General features: G+C 36.4%; 1 protein-coding gene across 1 annotated transcript in view; it reads left to right on the top strand.

The window, feature by feature from the left end:
• The window catches only part of HCN1 (hyperpolarization activated cyclic nucleotide gated potassium channel 1), a gene marked incomplete at its 3' end in the record, with an annotated part of 208,453 nt that overhangs the window by 98,093 nt on the left and 96,472 nt on the right, over positions 1-13,888 (top strand). The window contains exon 3 of the mRNA XM_082012987.1: positions 9,981-10,142. Within this exon, the coding sequence (XP_081869113.1) occupies positions 9,981-10,142 (162 nt within the window). The remainder of the gene's footprint in view (positions 1-9,980; positions 10,143-13,888) is intronic.

Below are 13,888 nucleotides of genomic sequence, written 5' to 3'. Positions count from 1 at the left end.
CTTCCCAGGCGGGGCGGCGCGCCGTGGCCCCGCAGGGGCGGCGGGCGAGGCCGGTCCGGGGGCAGCCGGCTGCGCGGGGGGCCGGGGCGGGGGACGTGCCGGAGCAGCACCCCCCTGCCCGCCGGTCGAGCGCTGTGGAAAGCGCTGGCAAAATTGACATGCGGGAGAGCGCAAGGCGAGAGGACGGGTGTCGCGCTGGGCTGGCCGGGAGCTCACTGCGCATCCTGCCCTTCTCTTACCAGCGGTCTAGAAAAACTGCGAGAATGACACAAAAGGAAGCAAAAAAATAGGGCTAGGGGTGTGGGAATGTTACTTCAGAGTAAAAAGAAATCGCATGGCATGGTGCTGTTAATTTTCAGTGGAGCCTCTTTTCTGATATTACTTGTATGTCTTTTTTGTCTTTCTTTCAATAATCTCTCACTTTTTCATAGACTATCTTAAGAGCTCTGAGGAGACTTTTGAGTATTCAGGACTGCGTGCAAATTACATTTGTGGGCGCGCACGCATACACTCACTTTTCATAGTAATGACAGCTATGTATTTACCAAATATTGTACACAGTTATAAAACCAGAATGTTTTAGCATATGAAATTTCTGCTCAAGGTAGTTTTGTGTACTAAACCAAGTAAACATAATATTTTACAAGACAGGGTATTGTATGCAAATCTCCAAAGGCACTTCTTTAAGCTGGTAATATTTTTCTGACTACATGAAGTTTTTATCAGGCAATTGAATTCTTAATTTCTGTAATTTTTGAGGCAAATTTTGAGACTATGATTCTGGTGTGTTCTTTCTACCTGCCCAGGCATCAGTTCTTTTTAGATATTTAACATTCAAAACCCCAAAAGAGGTCCTCTGTGTGATTTTGAGTGACGGTAAGATTTTAACTTCATTTGCACTTCCCAGAAAAAAAAAATCTATAATGCAGTTAAATTCCCATATAATTTAAAAAATAATTTATCAATATTGTCAAACATTGACTTAGACCTCAAATCATTGATATATAATTAGCACAATAATTTATTCCCACATATACTTTTAGATGTTATTTCTTTGATTTTTAGGTGTGTGTGTGATTATGATATATAAGTGACTTCATCGTATTTGCTATTACCAAGATTTTCAAAGGAATAAATGGATTTTCGGTGTTTTGGGCTTTAAGCATCCAGCTGATGAAGTGTTCTGACTTTCACACAGTATTGTGCACTAACCTTCTGCCTTGACTTGTACTGACAGTCGTGGTTTTTCCTAGGGATTGGTCTATAAACTCTTCTTTTAGATTACTCCTAAAAGCAAAATTTAGATTCTAATACAGTATGGAATTTTACATATTTTGTTCACAACTTATATTTAATCTTAACAATGCAAAAATATAAACATTAAAATGTAAAACTTATGCTGATAAAACAACATTTTGGAGCTTTTTAAAATGAAGTTATCACATGCTATTAAAAGAAAGCATTGTGAATCAGTTTGGTCTCAGCACTTTTGTTCCACAGGAAATTTAACATAACGACTTTCATTTTCAATTCCTTGTCCATTATTTCCATGTTTGGAAGATTAACCTCAGCAGCTTCAGTAAGGCACTAACTTAAATTCCCCATAAGAAATATTCTTCATTATTTCAATTGTTCGCTATTAGATCATTATGCTGCTCTATTGTAATTAGGACAATTAGTTTGAAGCTCAGATATGCAGCAGTGTGACTTTGGGGTAGGCATCATGTAAAAAAACCTGGTGATTTAATAATGTTAATGAACCATCCCCTTAATCTCAAACTAATTATTTTGGGAGTTGAGGGTGATGTTGGAGAAAATTTTCTTTTCCTTTTATTCACACATTTTCATTCTCTTCCCAAGCCTGGTTCTGGCTGAGGCAAGAGAAGCTCCTTCAAGTATATGTAGCCTGTCATGACATACAGATCTAGTGAAAAGAAAAAAACACTGAGAGAATTATATAGTTTCAGATACAATTTTTGTAAAAATGCAAACTTTCAAGCTTCTGTGTACATCCAGTCTTCTGGTGCTCCTCCTACTACCAGAAAGTATCTGATTTCATTTCATATTCATGGATTTCAGAAGTTTAAACAAAACTACTTTGAAAAAAAAAGAATTTAGTTTAGGCAATACCGAGGTTGAAAGAGGCTGATTACATGTGTTCCATTTGTACAATGTTGATTGTAAAAATATATTCTTCTGGGATGTGCCATTACTTCATTTGTATTTACAGATACTTCCTGCAGTATATCCGGTTTGTGTTTATTATCTTTTAATTGAATTTCGCTGTTGAATCTGGGAGTCTGGGAGCCCAGATTGTGTCCCGCTGGTTTTGATGGCAGGTGCAGCCAGGGCACTGCTCAGTTCTTCTCTTTTAAATACTCAGAGGAAAAGACCTAGCATGCTGGGGATAGAGTGTGATTATCTCCGAAGTTATGCTTTAAAAATGGAAATCAAAAGGGTTCACAGTTTGTGAGACTTGAGTGATCAATAGCATCGTAAAACAATTTTGTCAGACTTTTTGTGAAGACTTTCCCCACGTTCTCCCTAACTTGTCTCAGCGTTTTTGACACATTTTATCGTAGATTTCCCTGTAAATATATGTCTAGTATTTATTGTTTTATTTCACATTCATTAAGGATGAAAAGTGCTTGTGGAAATATATTAAAACTGGGGAACCTAGGCTTCAGAAGCTGATACTAATTCCTAAAAATGCAGCCAGATATCTGACTTTATGCCCTTTTAATTGAAATGTAGGCAGTGATATTTTTTAGGATTCACATTGTTCACTCTGCTGCCCTTTTCAGTGCTGTGGGAGTCCCCACCTTGGCCTTTCTGTGGGCAGATGAGTGATGGTGAATAACTTATTTCTTTTCTCTTGTTGCCACCAGAGTACATGTGCACATTAATATGAGAAACAGTTCCTCTCACTGAGCTAGTAAGAAAAATAATAAATAATATTTCTGGCCATTTGGAGACTGTCTGTACCTTCAAGCTGCCTTCTTTATAAATAATTATAAAGGATAATAAATGAAATGTTCCTTCTAGCTCAACTCCACCCGCACAGGTCTCCAGCTTGAGTTCTGTCATTTGAGATACTTGGCCCATCAAGAAGCTTGAGTTCAAGGTCAGGTGATGCTAATGCTTCAAATAATGCTGACATGGATCTATACTTCAAGCTGACAAAACTATCAATCTCTGTGCTCATGAACAGTTCAAGTATTTTTTGCCAACGGTCACTCTCAGTTTAGTACTATGACTAAGGAGAAGAGCTTGAGCTAAATTTGGTCACAGAGGCAGGCTATTAAGCATTGCATGTTTGTGTCTTTCTGAAAGCTGTGAACTGATTTTTGTTTGCTTGTTTTTACTTTGAATCAGTTAACGAAGACAAAAACTTAGTCTAATAAGGTACTTTCTGCCGTCAATATAAGTGATGAATGACTCTCCACCTCTGCAAAAACATAGTGAAAATGAGCACTGTATTTTTTGTTTCAGGATCCCGAGATTTGTCATTCTTGGCTTGTTTTCTTCATTGTAGAACTAAGGTGACTGCTCCTCTCTATTTAGATGTCCAGGCAGGTCACACACATTAATCACAATGCATGTTAATAAAAACACACATTTTGGCAGTGAAGTCATGCCCTTTGTGTGAGAGGTAATATGGTATGGAATTGGGCAATTTGCAGTAGAAAATATATATTGCAGAATTTATATGTAGTAAATAAATTTTGCTTCCTGGTTATATGTGACCTTTCCAAGGCTTGCCTAAATCTTCCTTCAGCAAAGTAGTTTTATTAATGCTTTCAGGTTTAACCTGGACATAGAGTGCTGCCACATTGATATGTTGCTGTGCTGTTCTTTTTGCTCCACAGAAGCTGGCTTCCATTTGTACATGCCTTGAATTGGAATAAATGGGACTGCTATTATAAAACCTAATGTCAGATTGACTCCATCTAGAAAATAACAATTTTTAAAGGTCACAAAAAATAGGCCATTCTTAGCTCTTTTTTTTCCAGATATGTTTGATTAAAAATAGTTTGTTCTGTTTATTAAATCACTGTTTGTTTCCCTTCGGGGCCAACCAAAGCAGAAGAGTTGGTCATCAGCTTAAGGTCACAAATACAACTAGATTAAATAGTGCTATATACCTTTCCCCGCGACTGAATTATCTATGATGAATTATTTATGATAAAATTAAGCACACACATCAGGAGTCAGTTGAGTGTAAAATGTTTACCCTGAGGGCATGGCCTGGCATTTCCATCAATGCACATTTACATCTACTTGTGCAGATGTATTTCCAGCGTAGAGTGTAGTAACGTGCAAGTCCCAAAGAAACTGGCTTTGGTAGGAGTTGGATCAGACCCACAGTATCCCAAGTGATATTTACGAACAATGTCTTTTGAAATGAATTTATAGGATATGAAATGGCTAAAGAAAAAGCCACGATTGCCTTGCATTGTTATAAAGTAGATAGAGAGACAGATGCTCAAAAGGAAGCATTGTTCTCTCTTCCCCCTTCTATATTATTTTATTTCCTAAGGACTTTTGTCACAACCACTATCTGAAAGGGAACATTTAGCTTGGGTAGGAAAATTTGGATCCTACAGTTTATAAGCTCTGTCTAGTTGGTTCTCTGAGGGATAAACCTAATAATTCTGGACTGGCCCAGAGATTGAACCAAAACCCCTTTATCATTTTTATAACTGTTATTTTGCCCTGCAGTCTAGCCTGAAGTTGTAGTGTTGCCCTTGGTACAGCCTTCAGCATGCTTTCCAGAGCCTCTGTCCACATGTGCAGCTCTTTCTGTCTCCCCACCGTAGCTATTTAATATTCCAGACTCCACACAGCTCACTCAGTACAAGTGTCATTTCATATTGCCCGAGGCATAATGCAAATCATAATTTGAAGATTAAACCCAAGATGTCTTTGTGATACTGAGCACCTTTAGTAATTCTGAGAGACGGAAGAGAAGAGGTGTCTGAATGAGCTGAGTGATGTGAGATTTCAATACATTTTCTAGGAAGTCCTAAGAGTTACTTTCTATCTCTTTTTTTAAAACCAGAATTAAATTCTGATGATTTATAGAAATCATTTTTTATAGAAAGTGAACCTAAAATCACACTAAACTAAAAATCACAACTGAACAAATATTACACGCCACTTTACCAGAAGGCAGAAGAGGTAACCTACGCATTTGATGGCAGCAGTTCAACAGATTTTGCGTTCATTTAGCTAAACTATTTGTGCACTATTAACTTAATATGACAGCCCTCAAATACTATTAAGCAAGTGAGTTGGTAAGACTAGGACAGTTTTTCTGTCTCAGGCTCAGAAATCAGAGTTAGCAGGACCAACTTAAAGTATATGCTCCATTATAAATGTCAGGAAGGAATAATCTGCTTCCTGCTTCACACATGGGAATAAAAAGAGTCATTAATAAAGTGTGAGTAAAAATGGAGATAAAACATGAGAACTCCGACTTCCTCAGCAATTTCTTATTCTCTGTGAGCAATATTTTACTAGAATATTAGAAACTGTTAATCCGTGTTTACATTTCAGCCATAGTTAGAGGCATTGTCAGCTCTTTAGGCAAAAATTTAAGGTTTCCAGTGTATTGAAAAAAGGTTATGAAGATAATAAAGGAAGAAATTATGATTTCTCAGAAGTGAGTTCATAAACTAAATTTATTATTAATCATGATTTTGAAGTATGTGTAAAGTATGAAAAATGACAGTATTGTGGCAATACCTCCATCAAAAAAACATGATAATAATAAAAATTATCATACGTAATTGAAATGAAACTGAGTAGTAAACCATAAGGAAAGATATTTGTTAAATCTTTCCTATTACTATTATGTGAAATAAAAATGTGGAAAGAGTTAGTTCTGAAGGGAATTTTATCATTTTTTCTCAGTTGCAGTAATCTCATGTCACTCTAGTAATTTTTTGAAATGTGTTATCCAATATTTGCAACTCTGGCTGTTTAAGCTGAATGTTTAGGTATGAAATTAGAAGTTTAAATAAAGTGGTCAGGTTTTCAAGTGTGTTTAACAGCTGCAATTCCTGCTTATTTGTATGGCATTTGTGGATAACCAGGCTATTTATATTTAACAACCTGAGTAACAGTTTTAGGAGCCTAACTTTAGTTGTGTGCAAGTGTTTGAATTATTTTTAATTACTTTTGTTATGAATATTATCGTGATAAGACACCCACATTTGTACTGCAAAGTCAAGGTAAATTGATTTGTGGTCTTCCTATATTTCTTTCTATCCCACTGGAGGACCAGCTGATGGGCAAGCCACCATCTGCTGAAATGAGTGGCATTAGCTTTCTGTCCTCCAGTTCCTCTCTTAACAAATTATACTTCACCCATCTCCTTTAATAAGGTTTAGTTCATTAATACAGGAGCTGTTCTTTGTGATTACAAAAAGGAAATGCCAAAAAAATATGGCTTCTCTTACTGCTCCTGTTTCAATGCATTGATGCAATTGGTCCCTGAATGGATGAACATAAAATTTTAAGCATGCAATGTATGACTTCTGTCCACAGGGTAGTTTGACTATTAGTTTTAAAAAACAACCTGCCCCCCGCCTTCCAAATGTACATGTGTCAATACAGTACTGTGAACAGATATATTTTTCACTTACAGTGTACACTTTGGGTATTTAAATATATTTTTCCAACCAAGCACACATTTACATGGTAAGTTCCTTTTAGGAGAAAAAACCTCAGCTTTTATTTACTGGAGAGAGAATATGCAAAGATGTTTAAAAGTTTTTTTCAACATTTGCTTAAGATTTTTCTTATGAAGTTATTTTCTTTAATACAATCTTACCACAGTTATTAGAATAGGCTACACAAATATTAGACTATATAATCAAAAGGTGAGCAATAAAAGTATAGTAAGGTGTGGTTGAAATGCTGATACAATGGTACCATGTTAAGCAATCCAGATAATATCCGGAATATGTTCATGCATTTTTAATAATACTGACGCTGAATGCTAAGCTGCACGGGAGCTATTTCTGGAGTGAAAGGTTTCAGAAATGATGGAAGGTTGCAGTGCCATATACTGACTGTTGCAATCATTTCCTTTGCTGGGTTCAGTTTCACATAAAATTTTCAGCATGGTATCGTTCTTGCAGTACGTGACCATTTCTGCAAAGACACACTACTAATGAAGAGGCTTTGAAGAAAAACAATAGTTACACAGTCGTACCACTGTGACAAAATAGTATCGTCCTTGCAGAGCCCAAAGCCAATGGCGGACCTCTTTGGTTCAGCAAGGCCCTTTAGGCTGAACTCACTGCTCCAGCTCTTTGGTTTGAATTTTAGTTTCCCCTTGTAATCTGTCTTTCTGTGTCCTGGTTGTACTGGCTGGTTTGGGAAGGCTTACTGAGTCATCGCACATTGAGAGAGCAATACATCTGTAGAGTGCTAGGCACGGTCTTAGAAGTGCTGAAATAAATACCTTGGAAAATCTATCCACCTACTTTTTCTTCTTTTTTTTTTTTTTTAGTGCATGTTACCAAATTACATAATTTTCAGATTTGAAATGAAAATGTACCAGCACAAAATACAGTAAAATCTTGGAAATTCTTTTTCAAGTTAGAGCTTTGCAGACCATCTCTGTAATCTGAATTGATGCTCATAAATGGGCTCCATGCAAGTGAAAGAGCCACGGAATTATAATTTTTATGCAGCCATGATCACAAGGTACATGCACAATCTGTCATCGTGCATAAGCCCACAGTTGCAGAGGCAGGACAAGGATTCAGGAGCCTTGGGTATATGCAAGTGCTGCTTTTTGGACTCTGGAGAGTTTTGGACAACCAGCTATTCTCCTGTTTATCACATACAACTACGTGTGTATTTTCAGAAAAGTTAACTTTGTAAGTATAGAAATGAAGATGTTTGTGCTCAGTTTGTCTCTGATTGATTGATATATTTGTGACCCATTTTTTAAAAAAACAGTAAGTATCCAATACAGTGAAGTATCCTGAGAATCTGGTCTCTCACAGTAGAGTCTAATGGAAAGTTTGAGGCAGTATGAAAACAATGTGGGTGGGAACTTTGATTTTTGCTCAACCAAAGTGTAGAGATGTCATAACTAGCTTTTCTGGAGCAATGGAAAATTCCTGGGTAAGTTATGATCTCTGTGTAAAACATGTATTGTTTCTGTTTGATCTTCTGCACTTTTTCGAACAAATATTCTAGGGCAAATGCAGCTTTCTCTGACAAAACTTCTGCAATCTTTCACGCAATTAGGAATTCATCTGCACTTTGTTGTTGTAACATAATAACCATGTGGATAAAGTGTAACGTGAATGAGTGTTAGTGTTCCAAAACATTTGGATCTCTATTTTTTCCAGTTCTTTAAAATAGAATTATTTCAGTTCACACATCTACTCTCTCGGTTCATGTAATGCTACTGAAAATGTAGCTATTGAAATAGCTGTAACATAAATACATTTCTTAACAAGATAAAGGTGTAATGGTGACAAATTTATGTTTATTTCCATTTACAGTATCTCCTCAATATCAGTGTTGTCTCAATTTTACAGAAGCCAAATCATATTTGGATAAGACATGATCTTTTGAATAATGTTACAAATATGTGTTTCCAATGTCTATCAAACTGGAAGTTGAAATATGTTCTCTTAAAGTGCCCTAGATTGAAAAAAATGTTTTGCACATGGAGTTAATGCCTGAAGTATGTTTCTAATATGCAGGTTTTGCATTTTGTGACTGAAAACATACACCATCATTTTCAAACAAGGACAAACTCCCACTAACAGAAAATGATGTTGAAAGACACCATAACACACTCTCTACATTTGCACTTGCACTCACTTACAGTGGGTGCTTTCATAGGTGAATTATTTTATTTACGAATGCAAAATGTCATGTGCCAATATACCTGTATACCTCTAACAATCTGATGTTTTCAGCACTAAAAGCTCTGATTTCTATGTTTATCTGTACAGTTAAGTAATGTTTTCTGCTTAAAATTTTATGCAATACCAACTGGACATTCTTGATCTTCTAAATGGAACTCTTGTGTAGTGATAATTATGTGTATTAGAATGAAACACTATCTTGAGTTGACTGAATTGTGTAACAAGTAGAGAATATGCCTGTATTTGTAGTTTGGAAGTGCTTTGAAACCAATATAGCAGAAAAGTGATAAATACAGTGTTTTTCTCCATAGTATTTGGCAGCTGACTGCTACTGTTCATAAAAATTCTGTCCAACAAATTTGCCCATGACAAACCTGAAGGTGTCTATATTGTTTTGAAGAGTATTTGTGTGATTTGCAGTAAGAGACTTCTCAGATGCAAACATTTTTTGTCTAAGAATGGAGGAATATATTGAAACCCAAATTGTTATATTAGTTTGATATAAACTTAGCTACTACAGATGTAGTAGCCACGGGATTCTCAGTATTTTAGGAAAACTGTTAATGATAAGAGTGATGAACTACCTTTTTGTCATTTTGCTTGGTGAACTGGTATATGAAAATGGATTAATAGTATAGAAACAGAAGTCCAAAAATATGTAAAATTACTTGTATAGTTTCTTCACTCAGATTTTGGTGCTTTTAAGAAGGTAAGAAATGCAAAGGTGAATCTTTTCTGAACAGGTAGTTGAATTTTTATATCCCACAACTTTACGAGCATTTAGAAACAAAGTTCACAGACAAGTAATGGTTTCACAACCACTTTAGTCGGTGACTTCTTATCGAAAATATACATTTTTCAGCAACTTATGTAACACTGGTGTGCCGCCAAGAGCCAGGTGCATCAGCACAGCTCTCTGCTGAAATTCATGTGCCCAAGTTAATGGTCCTTGCCGAGAAATCTCAGCTTTTTTAGAAGTTCAGAATACTTCTTTTCCTTGAACCTGCCCGATGAGAAGTAAATGTTTTTCATTTCTGATCTTGCATCACATACATCACCTGTACTTTTTGCCCACAGATTTTCCACATGACGTATGATCTGGCCAGTGCTGTGGTGAGAATCTTTAATCTGATTGGAATGATGCTGCTGCTATGCCACTGGGATGGTTGTCTGCAGTTTTTAGTACCATTACTCCAGGATTTCCCACCAGATTGCTGGGTGTCCCTAAACGGTATGGTTGTAAGTATTGTTCATTTTTCATTGTGCTTTCTAAACATTATTTTTCTAATCAGTTAGCTTCAGACTTAAGTGTAAAAATACATGCCTAGTAATGTAGTGCCCTGCAATTTATTCAAGGTTAGTTTGGGGTTTTTTTGGCTGGCTTGCTAACAAAATGAAGTTTGCTTTGTAGCCCTTATCACTGATAAAAAGATATTGGCTCATTGTCAGTAAATGAACCAGAAAATACTTTCATTTTTAAGGTCATTTTTATTTATTAACCCTCATTCCCTCAAAAAAGCTATCAAAAGAAATTTGGAAACAGTTCATCAGTGTTTTCAATTTAGACTGTAGTTTCAGAATGCTCCTGAAGGTAAATTATTGGTGTTTGTTTCAACTAGTGTTGTCCTCAGTTTATTTTGTAAATAACTTCTGGGTCATCTCATGATCCCTTTGCCATGTTGATCCCAACTTAACCATTGGCATGAGTTTTTTCTAAGTAAAATAAGAGAAATAGATTTGCTTCTATGATACTTTTGTGTGTGTGAGCAGACTGTTCAAGGATGGAATGTGGCTGTGCCTTATTTATAAGGAAGGATAATGATGTCCTGCTTGCTTGACATGTGCCTTAAAGAGCAGTGGTTGTGAAAAATTAAGTAGTTTTTATCAAGTCAGATAATGAGGTAATACATAGAATACTTTCATAGGAGATACACTGAAAAAGTTTTTGAAATGTGCGTATACCAAAAATAAAAAGCCCTGAGCAACTCTTTCCTTGGCCATATGAAAACACGTGTCTCTCCAGTTTTTACAATTTCAGAATCCACAAAACAGCACCTTTACTGTAGATGGACATCTTGCTCAGTCCCATGTATTTCTATTGTACAAACATAACAGTATTTGTTCCTTCAGGAACATGATACTGCACATTACTGTTGCTGTCTTAGTCATTGACTAAGATTGTCTGTCATACAGACAAGTATTTGCAGTCATCAAGCAACATCTTTAATAATAAGCAGCATGTTTGCTGACACCCCATTGTGCAGCTTTCCTAAAAAAAACATAGTGACATATCTTCAAAAATGGGATTGTTACAATAAAAGTAGGTCACCACGATGCTGACTGAAACATCTTTGCATTCTGCTGCATTCTGGGTTCTGCTTTGTAACGTCTTCCATTCACGTTTAGAAAGGGTACATTTTCTACCAGCTTCTTAAAGATCTGGATGAAAACCATGCTAGCAAGTGAAAAGAAACCTTGGATTACACTAAATTGAAGCCAATGTGTGCTTATCCAGAAAAAGTTCGTTTTCCAATACACAAGTCAGTTGCAAGCCAGAGCATTTGCAGATAGCCTGATGCTAAAGGAAGTAGGGATGCCATGAACATGACATGCTGTCTCCTCAGTTGACACAACCCAGTATACTCTTCCAGCCCATAGTTCCCTTCTGTCTTGTACATTAGCCTTGTTTCAGGCTGCAGAGTGCATGAGCTTCTTCTAAAAGCCTTCTCCTGAAACCTCTTTCTCCTGTAGGAGCTGGTACGTGAAAGAAAGAATTCAAAGTCCACAAGCATGCTCATGGTTTTACATTAAAAATACTGTTAAGAAAAATAAAAGATGTTAAATTTAATGTCACAGAGGAATAGGATAATGCAACCAAGCTGCATTTTGCTTACTGCCTCTCTGAACAATGCGACTGAATGCAGTTAAAGCAAAACAAATCTGTTGGATTTTTGTCTTTGAAAGGATGATAAAAATGTCATAGCACATCATGAATTAGACTATGAAATGAAATAGAAAGCTTTCTCTGTAAAAGGGAATAAGATCAGCACTGTTTAATACTGCACCAACCTACAGTCTAAGTAGTACACAAAATGTTCAGATCACATTGGGATATTATCTTCAACAACAACAATAATAACAACAACAACAACAACAACAATAATAATAATAAAACCGTATTGTATCTGTAGTCTCAGATTGGCCTTCTTGGCCATTTCCTAACTTTGGCCTTCCTGTTGCTATGCAATGAAAGCCAGAGCTGGCATCTTCCTTTAATTTTTCTAAATGTGATCCCACTTGCCCACTTCTGTATCTTTACTGCCATTTGATTGCACTGACTTTACTAATGCTAAGTTACTATTGACAGGCAGGACTTGTGCTCTTCCAGAATATCAATGCACTTCTCTTTAAAAATAAGAAAACCAGTAAATGCAATGTAAAAGTAAGCAGCAGCTGGTTTTTTCCACTCACTTTAAATCCTGTTCCAACCAATCCATTACAGAAAAAATAACAGTCAATTACTTTTGCAATGCTGTTCCTATTTTTTTTTAACACTGTGATTGTGGATTTCATTCCTAAAAAAGTCTTTTCTGAAGAAGTTTCACAGACTTTCGTAATGATGCTGCCTAATTTCTCCTTGGCTTAGAAAGCCTATTATCTGCAGCTCATTGTGTGATTTATCCTCAGCTTTCTGATCTGCATTGCTTCAGACTTCCATAATGACTCATGGAACAAACATCTTTATCATACCTCAGAGTTTGAGCCCACAGTTCTTTAGAAAATTAGGAGTAAAATTTGCAGCTGAAACCAGAGACACAAGAACAGAAAAGCACAGTCATCCTCTCCTAGAGTCAGTCTGTGCAAACCGAGATTCTGCATTTTGCATTTGGTTTCAGCTGCAGTGAGTTACAAAAGCACAGTGTGTAAGTCCCAGCTGATGAGCAGATATATCCAGGTCTAATATGGGACAGAATTTCTAGAGAAGTAGAGATGAGAGATGACATTTTTGCCACTGATGCCATCTGGCCATCTGAGCATGACTGCCTGCAATGAAGCATCCGTTGCAACAAATGATTACTTTTTGTTGTATTGGAAATTTGCTCTGGCTTTTCATATCACCTATGGTAAAGGCTCAAAGGCATGTTGGTCCTTGGAAGTAACAGTATCTGAAAATCCCTAACCTGTATTTTCCTGTCTATATTTGCAATAACTGGTTGTATGGTTAGGAAAACATATGGTCCTTTAAGCAAGGTACTTACCTGACATTTCCAGATATTTCACATATAGTGTTCCCTTAGTGAGATAAAAATATAGCAGAGAAGTATAGAATTTAACATGAAGGTTGAGTTTTTTAAAAGCAACAAGGGATTGTAAAGCTTTTGGAAAGGGCTTACTTTGCTGGCATTTCTCATGGCAGTCAGCTGATGTTTGCTCAGCAAGAACCAGGTACTCTGGTTTCTTTGCCTGCTGCCCTTGCAGTTGGATTGTTTACAACTCTTGGGCATTTTTAGGTTTTGGATTTGATAAAGTGGGATTTTGCATTATATTAACTCCCCTTTTTTTCACATCATTTCCTCACGGGTGTTACAGTCATTTGATGTGTTATTCAGCATTAGGCTTTCTCCTTTTTGATAATGCATCAGCTTAGCACCTTCTTACCTATAGTTGGCCATTAGGGCAGCTAATTTTCTCAAGAGATTTTTCTGCATTTGATCATTATGTGATAATCGTCATTTAGACCTTCACAAATGTTTTTGAGTGCCTTTTTATTATGTAGCAATATATTGTAGAGCCATGTTTTAAGCATTAGGTTTCTCTGACTTCATTTGCAGTGCTGAGCAATAAATGCTTATGTAAATCAAATCCCACAATCTTAAATTGGGTGCTTAGGAAATATGGAACATATAGGAATCATATGATTACTAGAGGCACTGAGGATCTCATGAGGTATGCTATTACACTAGTGTATTTTATACTCATATGTT

This window comes from Phaethon aethereus, assembly GCF_964289735.1.
Source record: "Phaethon aethereus genome assembly, chromosome: Z".
Classification (NCBI taxonomy): domain Eukaryota; kingdom Metazoa; phylum Chordata; class Aves; order Phaethontiformes; family Phaethontidae; genus Phaethon; species Phaethon aethereus.
This window is presented reverse-complemented; position numbering and strand designations above follow the sequence as displayed.